Source organism: Bos javanicus, chromosome 1 (assembly GCF_032452875.1).
Source record: "Bos javanicus breed banteng chromosome 1, ARS-OSU_banteng_1.0, whole genome shotgun sequence".
NCBI lineage: Eukaryota > Metazoa > Chordata > Mammalia > Artiodactyla > Bovidae > Bos > Bos javanicus.
This window is the reverse complement of record NC_083868.1, coordinates 6,082,701-6,094,446: the sequence shown is the minus strand read 5'-3', so window position 1 is coordinate 6,094,446 and position 11,746 is coordinate 6,082,701. Positions and strand designations below refer to the sequence as shown.

The 11,746-nt window shown below is 39.1% G+C and overlaps 1 protein-coding gene across 1 annotated transcript; it reads right to left on the bottom strand.

Moving 5' to 3' along the window:
- Positions 1-2,388: 2,388 nt before the first annotated feature.
- Positions 2,389-4,560, bottom strand: CLDN8 (claudin 8). The gene has a single exon (XM_061419332.1). It carries the CDS (start codon positions 4,293-4,295, stop codon positions 3,618-3,620), a length of 678 nt encoding a protein of 225 aa, XP_061275316.1. The 5' UTR covers positions 4,296-4,560; the 3' UTR covers positions 2,389-3,617.
- Between the last annotated feature and the right edge of the window lie 7,186 nt (positions 4,561-11,746).

The window sequence follows — 11,746 nt, the reverse complement described above, 5'->3', positions numbered from 1 at the left end:
AAAAGATCAAGCACCTGGTATGTGAGTGCTCAGTCGTGTCTGACTCTGCAGCCCCATGGACTGTAGCCCGCCAGGCTCCTCTGTCCATAGGATTCTCCAGGCAAGAATACTGGAGTGGGTTGTCATTCCCTTCTCCAGGGGAATCTGCCAAGCACGGGGATGGACGTGGCATCTCCAGCATCAGCAGGCAGATGCCTTACCACTAGTGTCACCTGGCGGGCCTGTAATAGAGACTACATTTCTTACTTTTGTCTTTTCTTGTTAGAAGACAAACTCTTTGAGAACAAAAACTGTGTCTTGGCCATAAGCAAACACCTAACACTTAAGGTAGGCTTCCCTGGTGGCTCAGAGGGTAAAGAATCTGCCTGCAATGCAGGAGACCTGGGTTTGATTCCTGGATTGGGAAGATCTCCTGGAGAAGGGAATGGCAACCCACTCCAGTATTCTTGCCTAGAAAATCCCATGGACAGAGGAGCCTAGTGGCCTATAGTCCATGGGATCACAAAGAGCTGGAAACAACTGAGCGACTAAACACACACATATCACTTAAGGTAATGTACCTTAATTGTAGTTTATGCAGTGTAGGAGGGGGTCATTTTGGAAACAGAGTCAACAGAAGTGGTTCATGGTGGGGGCAGCAGGTGTTACAATATGAAAGAGAAAATAGTCCAGCTGTAAAGTGAGAGCATAAAACTATATCCCTTACTTCCCTGTGATTTGTTTTGTACATCATATGGTTTCTCCATAAAACTACATTATGAAACCTCCTGCACATAATTTGCCACCAGCCAAAGCACTTCCTAATCCCAGTGCCACTCTTTCAGGATACTGAAAAGACATTTGGCATTGGAATTATTCTAGTTTCTGGACGTCTGTTTTATAACTGTTAGCATACTGGTTATACACTGATGTCATTGTATGATAAAGTTTGCTGTTAAGATTATAAGATAGATTTTCCTTCTTATCTCTCATTATCTGCTAAGGTATTTGGATTTACCTTATGGGCAACTAAGCAGTCTTACAGATATTATGGGCAGGCCGTGATGGTGTCTGATTTACTTTTTTTTTTTTTTAATTGGAGTATAGTTGCTTTACAATGTAGTTTCTGCTGTACAGCAAAGTGAATCAGCAATACAGGAACACATATCCCCTTCTGGATTTCCCTCCCATTTAGGTCACCACAGAGCCCTGAGTAGAATTTCCTGAGCGATACAGTAGGTTCTCATTAGGTTATCTATTTTATACATAGCAGTGGATATATGTCAATCCCAATCTCCTAATCATCCCATCCCTCCCCTGTATTTTAGAAAGAACCGAACTGGGAATGTGGAGTGTGCCTGGAGCAAGGAGATCTTGAAGGTGGTAACAGAAGTCTAGAAGGTAGAAAAGAGAGGAGGTGTTAGTAAAGTGGAAAGTTGGAGAAAGGTTTCAGAGATACTCAACAGGTGAGTATCAAAAGGTTTTACTCAAGGAAAGCCAGTAGTGTTGTAATTCTGTTCAAGGGGAGAAACACGTAAATAATAAACTGAGTTGCGCCATTTGGGAGAGTTTTCTAACTGAAAATAATGTTTGATTAAAGGCTGATATTTAGAAGATTGGGTATATTTTTTCCTTTTTCTTCAAGATACTCAGTTTTTCTTTATTTCTGTTCTCATGAATGTTTTGATCTAAGAGGGCAAAATTGCCTAGGATAGGTTAGTATTTAGTTATTGGAAAATCACCAGCCTCAGAAAAAACACTAAAAGTTTTCCCAACTAACAGTAAACAAGTTATTTTCACATACAAAAATCAGTTCATAAACTAGACATTGCTGAAGTAAATCTACCTGCACTGAAAAAAAAGTATATGAACTATGAAATCAGACTGACACTTATTGATTAACCAATGAACTGTTCTGAGGGGTCCTCATCTGTAAATTAAACTAATTATATCAGTCTTATAAGCGATTTAGTGATATAATTCATTTAAAACAGTAGAGGTCTTAGTTTATAATGCATGTCCCTAAAACATTATGCCCTATTATTAATTAATACTATTTCTCAGAGGCAGGGATATATCTCCCTATGGAAAGTTTGTACATAAATAGCTATTACATACATAATAATACATGCAGGAAATAGATTTTTGGAACCTATAGTATTATCTTAAAAACTTACAAATATATTATCAACATCTAATACTAGTGTGTAAATCCAGTCATTGTAAGTATATCATATTAAATGATATATAATAATCTGTATTCTCAAAAATTAATGCTGAATCTATCTTTATCTTTAAAATGTGATTTTGAAAGCCTTTTTTAACTGCAAAGCTGAAAATATCAGGTTTTTAAAAACTCTTTACATTATTAAAATATTTAAAAACTGAAGAAAAATGAAAGATATCAAATTAATATAAAAAGCACAATTTATTAATACAAAGGACATAAAGCAGATACACATAGTTGATTAAGCTAGAAAAATGTATATACAAACTTTCAAATCAGATTAACAGTTCAATAAAATCTGGGGGAAACACAAAAATATAGTATACCTGTGCCTTAGTAAAACTGAACAAAATTGGAACAAAGAAAGATTCACCTTTGAAAACTGAAATGACAATTCTGACTTAAATATCCACATATAAGATGTAGTTCACAGAGGACAATTTGGTTTCATTTTTTTGGTAATCAAATAAAGGTATATAATTTTTCTCTTCTGTTATTTATATTAATGAAAGTCCAAAGTCTCTATACAAATAGTTATTAAAAAATATATATATATATATATGATTTCTTGTCAAAATGTATCCTTCTCCAACCACAAAAACTTGAGGAAAAAAATCTTCACTTTCCTGAAGTCTTTAATATTTCTTAGACTATAGCTTTATCTTTCTTCTTAGTATAGCTCTGGAAAAGCAGTTTGAATGCAAAGCCCCTTGACAAAATATCTGCCTTTTAAAAGATGACCATTTAATATACAAGAAAAGGAAGGCCTCTGGGGAATGAGGAAAAAGGAATTTGGATTTCTAACTCCTAGGCTGAAAAACGAGATATCAAAAAGCCATTTAGTTCCCTTTACCCTGCTGATTAAAGCTTTCATTTTAACCTTCATTATAAATTAAGTGCATTCATCACTAAGCTGTTTTTAAACAATTAATATTAACCTTCTTCAATCTTACCCCTGGTTCCCCTGAAAAGCAATAGCTGAATTCTATTTATTCAGTGTAATGAATCAGTGTTTCATTTAAAATAGGACTATATAAGCCTGTCTCTACCTATGTGACACAGAAATGTTACACTCATCTATATACATAACGCTCTGTCATAGAGAAACCACAGTTGTAAAATAATTGTCTCCAACAATGTCATTTTGAAGTAACTAATAAAAGGAGATAAAACATGAACCATTTTAGAAAACAAATTACTGTTCTTTCTAGAATAATCAAAGCAATGTGTACAATTTCTCATGCAGCTGAAATTGATTATAGAATCATAAAGAGCTGATGTAATCAGTCCCTGTGATTAATACCAGGCAGTTAAGAACAGCCAATCAATGTTCTTTTGGGTCTCAGTTTTGGGAAGAGTGGACATCTATGTCATCTGGGTGGCTTTCTAGGTAGTTTAAAAAGAGTCATAACTACACGTACTGACTTTTGGAGTACACACTCGGCGACTTCTTTTCGGCGTGATAGCTTTTCTGGGTTGTTCGGTGGGACGGTATGGAGTATCTGTAGCTACTGCTCTTTTCATGGCAACAGGAAACGCAACAGAACAGCGCCCCTCCAACAATCAGCACCAGGGCCGTGGTCCAGCCTATGTAGAGGGCTTCTCCCAGCTCCCGTTTCTGGGCAATATCCACTATTGGGTTGTAGAAGTCTCTGATGATGGAATTGGCAACCCAGCTCACGGGGATGAGCACCACGAGGCCAGTGATGATGAAAATCACTCCAGCGGTCAGCAGAATGTGACCTTTCACCTTGTCGTCGTCCCCGGCGCATCTGGTACACTTCATGCCGAGGACGGCCGTCAGGAAAGCCAGGAAGGCCAGCACCGAGGCGGCACACATCAGTCCTCTGGCTGCCTGTAGGTCCGGAGAGAGAGCCAGCAGCGAGTCGTAGATTTTGCACTGCATTCTGATGTTAGCATGCCTCATGCAACTCATCCATAGTCCTTCCCAGAGGTTTTCAAAGACCACGATATTGCTTTCAATGAAGGCAGACACTCTCCACTGAGGCATGACCGTGACAGCCACTGTGCCCACCATGCCCACACCACCGAGCACCAGTCCGGCGATTTGCAGGGCGTAGGTAGCCATTCTCCTCCAGGTTGGGTTTTATCCGACCAGGCGCCTGAGCTGGTAAGGCTGCTCTGAAGCCAGGTTCTCTGCGCCGCGAGGGAGAGCAGTTTTCCCGTAGTAATGAACTCAAAACTTATTTTTTCAAATAAGAGCTGCTCGTCTGCTTCTAACTAGATTAAATCCAGTGTTGGCTGGCCGAGATGCCCCCAGCTACTGACTGTGGCGGGTAAAGTTACAAATCAGGTGGGGCAACTTTCTCAGCCAATAAGAGGGGGGTGGTAACTCAGGTGTGTCTAAGCCCACAAGAAATACTTGGAACGACTGGACCAGCACATAAACATTCTTTGTACTTCTCAGTTGTCCAAGAAGACAGCAGTATGTTTACCTGGAGGCACAATTAAGAATGTTTGCACAATCATCAAGAAATGTACCAGTCCCTTGAGATGTGAAAGTTGTACCTTGAACTGGCAATTCTGAAACTTTGAGTAAGGGCTGCTGTGGCCAAAACATAAGTTGCAATCTTTGCCTGAGAATTTGCTAGGATTGTCAGAATGCCAAAGTGAAAGGAGACTGGGGGATTGATAGATTGCTCATACCTGAGAAACCACATTCTTTGGGACACATATGATCCAAGTGGTTGATTTAATTTGTCAGCGACTTCAAAGCAAGCTTGACTGGGGTGAAATCAGGGAACAGATCATGCCAAGGGACAAAATAAGGCTAAAGTAATTAAATACATAGTCTTGTCCTCCTCCATGGCACCAAACACATATTGTTTTCTTTTGAGCTAGGGAAACCACTCACTGGTATATATCTGATAATCTTAATTTATAAGGAAAAAAAATACAAAAACAAGAGAAAAAAATCCATGTGACTTTCTTCTGGTTTCTTTTTCTGGATTCTTATGTAGCAAGTACTCACAATAGTAATTAAATGATGGATTGATGGATTGACTTCCAGGTTGCTATCTCATTCTGCAGCTTTATCTTTTCTATCTTCCTAGACCTAAGCAACTAGAATTCTGCAACTGGTGCACGTTTTAGGTCTATACAAATGGCTGATACTCCTAAATAAAAATTTATAGACAAAGTGACTATATTCAGCAAATCAACTAAATTTGTCAGTTACATGTCTTTAATACCGTGTCTGCAAGAGGAGCGGGATGTGCCTTGTGCTGTCATATTCGACTGTTTCCTTACAGTAGGAGGTAGAATCCCATAAATGTAATACATTTTTGGACTTTTTCTTCTTAAAATAATAATGATGACAGCAATGGAATTAAAATAAACATTCGTGTTGATTTGGGAAAACTCCACCGGCGGTTTTCTTCTGAAGAATACCTTGAATACACTGTCCTGTCTTTCCAAAGTTCAAACTTTAGTTTCCTTTCATTTTTGCATTTAAAAAAGATCCTTTATTTACACTTTTACTTCTGTGGTTCCTTGTACTAGCTTAACTCAGGGTATGGAAGGGTGTGTTTCCTGCTCACTTGTTAAACTTTGAAAATTTAATGGGCCAAAAAATCTGAGTGGTTCATAGAGATATAGAGATTGAAAAAAAACAGTACTTTTAAGGAGGAGGAGAAGTTGCCAAAGTAAACTGTCTTATTAAAAAAATAATGTCTAGTAGGCCAAGCTGTTATTATTTTATTAGAATGAACCTGTTGAAATTAATAAAAAATTAAAAATTCATATTGACAGTAATTTTCTTCATGTGTTGGGCTCATTTAAAAATGAACTTAGAGCATACCCCTCTTTCTGACAAAAAGTATAGCATTTTCTCTTTCAGACTTGTATCAGTTGCACATTTGTAGTCAAGGGGGAATTAAGTTAAACTTGGAAAGATAATCTGCAATCCATTAAAAAAGAGTTGAAATCAAAACAGTAGATTATTATTTTTATTACTATTATTATCATCTTGGTTTGCCAACTTGGGCAAAGGGAAGGACGACACAATTGGAAAGTGATAAAAATATGACATAACTGGTTGAGATAATAACAAACTAAAATTAAAAAGTATATACATATATATATATATATATTTGAACTTGAGCAAACTCTGGGAGATAGTAGAGGACAGGGAAGCCTGGTGTGCTGCAGTCCATGGGGTCACAAAGAGTTGGACATGACTTAGCGACTGAACGACAGCATAGACACATATGTATACGTGTCTATATATAGTTATATTTGTAGGAAGACAAATCCAAATTTCTTTTCTAAATTTGTGTGTGATATATATTTTTAGCAGCTCTGTTGAAATATTGCAGAATATCCACATAAAATAGGAAAACTTGAGACAGCAATAGAGATCCATTGTACTTGAGAGCCTTGACCTTTATAGGAACTGCCTCCCAGCTATGGATTGATGTACCTGTTGGCTTTGTTCACTATCAAATCTCTCTTCCCTGAAGCATTCAGCTTTACCAAGACCTTATTTCACATAAAAATATTTTCTTCATTCCAAAAATATTTAGTACTTCACTCCTGAGATTTTCTTAGCCAAAAGATTAGGATCAAAAAGAGAAATCAGCCTTGGGTTAGCAACAGAATAATTACAGAGTTAGCTGTCCTGTCAGGAACTAGCCCAGGGCATTTAGCAAGGTTTCTGAAGTTAACCCAATGATATTCTGAAATAACTATGTCCCAAAGGTCCGAGAAAATGAGAAAGATAGGGAAGAATGTCTAGGGATAAGTTTTCTAGGGACAGAAATCTCCAAATCCAGAGCTTAAAATGTCAAGTTCCGGGCTTCTCTGGTGGCTCAGTGGTGAAGGATCTGGCTGCCATTGCAGGAGACATGGGTTTGATCCCTGGTCTGGGGAGATCCCACTTGTTGCAGAACAACTAAGCTCTTGCACCATAATTATTGAGTCTGTGCTCTAGAGCCCCCAAGCTGCAAATACAGAGCCCACATAACAACCACTGAAGCCTACACACCCTACAGCTGGTGCCCCGCAACAAGAGAAGCCACAGCAATGAGAAGCCGCAAGAGAGTAGCTCCCGCTTGCCACAACCAGAGAAAAGCCTGAGCAACAGAGACCCAACACAGCCAGACATAATAAATAATACAAGTTTTTAAAAGTCAAGTTCATTGTTTATATTTTCTATAATATCGTATTCTTGAGAAGATTAACTTGCCTGAGAAATTCAGAGAGCAGTAACGGTAACGGTGAGAGCATTAGCAGATTAATAGCATTTTTTTTAAACTGTTTTTTAATTCAGAGCAACAGAGCCACCTACTCAGGTTATTCTATCATTTCTATTTCCATTTCTATGGAAGAACTAAAATATTACTTAGAACCTACAAAGACTAGCATGTTCATGTTGACCCTCTGTGTTCCCTTGCTCTCTGGAAATCTCCCTTTTGTCTACATTATCAGAAACTTGATTTAAGTTTGGCAATTAAATTTGCCAAATTAAATTTAGTCCTGACAACTACATAACACATGCAAATGCTGCTGCTTTATAAATAATGACACAAAATGTCACTGTCACTTTGCTCTTGCTTTCATTATCCTTATTGTTCCAGCAATTAATCCCTAACCAACAACTCTTTAGTCTGGAATTCCTATTAATTTTCACCACAGCTTGTAGTAATCTTTGTTTCTGCCTATCAAGCTGTTGCCGATTTCTATTGTTTTCTGGATTTGCTTTTGTATTTATTTTTTTTTCTTCTGTTGTGTTGCGAGTTTTCAATCTGTGTTTATTTTAAATTATTTTTCATTGTTAATTGACTGCACTTGGCTGGCCATCTTGTCCTGAGAAAAAAGTGTACACATCAATAGGCCTCTTTGTTTGTTGTTCCCAAATTAATCTTGGACACTGCCACATGTTCTAGAACTATCATCCTATTTGTCCTTAACAATATTCTCTGTTCTCGAAGTTCCATTAGCAGCTCTTTTGTATTTGCCACCTCTCTGTTCTGCTTATAAATGAACTCCTGTATATATGTGTCACATCTTCTTTATCCATTAATCTGTCAGTGGACACCTAGGTTGCTTCCTTATCCAGGTTATTGTGCATAGTTTGAAGTTTAAATAGGTCCCATTTGTTTATTTTCATTTTTACTTTTACTACTTTAGGAGGTGGGCCAAAAAAGATCTCGCTGTGATTTGTCACAGAGTGTTTTTCTTATGTTTTCCTCTAAACGTTTTATAACTTCCGGGTTTACATTTAGGTCTCTTATCAATTTTGAGTTTATTTTTGTGTATGGTGTTGGGCAGTGTTCTAATTTCATTATTTTACACTGCTGCTGCTGCTAAGTCGCTTCAGTCGTATCTGACTCTGTGCGACCCCAGAGACGGCAGCCCACCAGGCTCCTCCGTCCTTGGGATTCTCCAGGCAAGAACACTGGAGTGGGTTGCCATTTCCTTCTCCAAGGCATGAAAGTGAAAAGTGAAGTCGCTCAGTCGTGTCCAACTCTAGCGACTCCATGGACTGCAGCCCACCAGGCTCCTCTGTCCATGGGATTTTCCAGGCAAAAGTACTGGAGTGGGGTGCCATTATTTTACACTACCACGTGTAAAATGGATAGCTAGTGGAAAGCTGCTGTATAGCAGAGAGAGCTCAGCCTGGCTCTCCTTGATGACTTGGTGGGATGGGGGTGGGGGGCCTGTGGGAGGGAGACTAAGGAGGGAGGTGATATATGTATACATGGAGTTGATGCAACACTGTAAAGCAATTATGTGTGCTAAGTCGCTTCAGCTGTGTCCGGCTCTTTGCGGCCCTATGGCCCGCATCTCCCGTCTCCTGCATTGGCAGGTGGGTCCTTTACTACTAGTAACATTTTATATTTCAATTAAAAAAATAGTAAACAAATGCATTAAAAATACATTTTTTAAAAAATGAACTGTTTTCTGTATAATAATCACCATGTTTTAGTTCAGACTGCTTTAACAGAATACAATAGACCAGGTGGCTCAAACAACAGAAATTAACTTTTCACAGTTCTGGAGTCTTGGGACGTCTGAAATCAGGGTGCCAGGTGGTGGAGTTCTGGTGAGAGCCCTCTCTGTGGTTTGCCGACCGCCATCTTCTTGCTGGGCTTCCCTGGCCACTCAATAGTAAGGAATCCGCTTGCTGATGAAAGAGACACGGGTTCAAATCCTGGGTTGGGAAGATCCCCTGGAGGAGGAAATGGCTACCCATCCCAGTATTCTAGCCTGGAGAATCCTATGGACAGAGGATTATGGTGGGCTACAGTCCAGGGAATCACAAAGAGTCACGATGACTTAGCGACTCAACAACAACAATTTTCTTGCTGTGCCCTCACAGGGTAGAGAGTGAGAGAACTCTATATGCCTTCCCTTTTTATAAGGACATTAATATCTTGAGGGCCCTACTCTCATGACCACATCTAAACCTAATTACTGCCCGAAGGTCCCACCCCTAAATTTCTCCTAATTTTCATTGCAGTTTTTAAAAATTAAAATCTGAGTTTCTGTGAATTCTGACATTTCGGGGGAGATAGGTCCATGTGCTTTATTGAGTGTAGTGTGTGTGATAACCCCACTAAAGGGCAAGAAATCCACTGAGATCTTTTTTTAAGATAATTAAGCTATACACTGTGGGAAACTTGCCTCTAAATTATTGACAAATTATGGACAAATTGACAGGAACCATCCCACTTCTTATTCTCTCTCTTTCTTTTTTTAGTAAATCTTTTATTTTTGTTTTATTTATTGTTTGTTTGTTTGGCCAAGACATGGGGCATGTGGAATTTTAGTTTTCCAACCAAAGATCAAATCTCTGCCTGGCTCAGATGGTAAAGAATCTGCCCACAAGGCGGGAGATCTGGGTTCGATCCAAGATCCCATGGAGAAGGAAATGGCAACCCACTCCAGTGTTCTTGCTTGGAAAACCCCATAGAAAGAGGAGCCAGGTGGGCTACAGCCCATGGGATCAGTGCAAAGAGACAGACATGACTGAGTGACTAACATTTTCACTTTCACTTCACTGCATTGGAAGTGCAGATTCCTAATCAAGAGACCACCAGGGAAGTTCCAACCATCCTACTTCTAATGATTTGTGATATTTTTTTTTAAAAGCTGAAGTTTATCAGTAATGATAATAGCTACAAAGTATTAAAGGGTCCCAATATCACGGGTTACTTATATGCACTACATCTCACATTTAAAATGTCCCTATGAAGTAAGGCTTATTAGCTCCATTTTATAATTCAATAAATTCAGGAGAGACTGTGCCTTTTCTAAGTGCATACAACTTTGGTTTGCCAAATCTGCAGATATAGAACCTAGATTCAGACCTAAATTCCACGTTGTGTCCTGTCTTGCCTACAATCTCTTGAAGGAAACTAGAGAAAGGGAATCTCTTATATGAACACATACGATCAAAGTTAAGGAAAAAACAAAATTTGTCCAACACATTTTTTTTTCCCCTTGTAGCACATTATTGAAAACTATGCATGGGAGAAATATCAATAACCTCAGATAGACAGATGACACCACCCTTATGGCAGAAAGTGAAGAGGAACTAAAGAGCCTCTTGATGAAAGTGAAAGAGGAGAGTGAAAAAGTTGGCTTAAAGCTCAACATTCAGAAAACGAAGATCATGGTATCCGGTCCCATCACTTCGTGGGAAATAGATGGGGAAACAGTGGAAACAGTGGCTGATTTTATTTTGGGGGCTCCAAAATCACTGCAGATGGTGATTGCAGCCATAAAATTAAAAGATGGTTACTCCTTGGAAGGAAAGTTATGCCCAACCTAGACAGCATATTAAAAAGCAGAGACATTACTTTGCCAACAAAGGTGCTTCTAGTCAAGGCTATGGTTTTTCCAGTGGTCATGTGTGGATGTGAGAGTTGGACTGTGAAGAAAGCTGAGCGCTGAAGAATTGATGCCTTTGAACTGTGGTGTTGGAGAAGACTCTTGAGAGTCCCTTGGACTGCAAGGAGATCCAACCAGTCCATCCTAAAGGAGATCAGTCCTGGGTGTTCATTGGAAGGACTTATGCTGAAGCTGAAACTCCAAAACTTTGGCCACCTGATGTGAAGAGTTGACTCATTGGAAAAGACCCTGATGCTGGGAGGGATTGGGGGCAGGAGGAGAAGGGGATGACAGAGGATGAGATGGCTGGATGGCATCACTGACTCGATGGACATGAGTTTGGGTAAACTCTGGGAGTTGGTGATGGACAGGGAGGCCTGGCGTGCTGCGATTCATGGGTTCGCAAAGAGTTGGACACGACTGAGCAACTGAACTGAACTGAATGCATGGCCAAACTTTGTGATTTATTTATTTATTTTTTTAATCAAATATCTGATTCCTTGATATTTGAAATGTATTTTAATACTCTATTCAGAGAAGTTTCTCCTGGGGAAATCACACCACAGTTATATCTTATTTAAAGTTTCAGAGAGTCCCCCACTCAGAAATCATTATTTGGCACTCCTTTCTTATCTGTTTCTCATTGTCATCTCCATCTCAATAGTTTCTTAGTCACAGACTAGG

What these genes read in the sequence shown, in the direction of transcription:
- CLDN8 (XM_061419332.1), bottom strand. Translation starts at nt 4,295, where the DNA reads ATGGCTACCTACGCCCTGCAAATCGCCGGACTGGTGCTCGGTGGTGTG.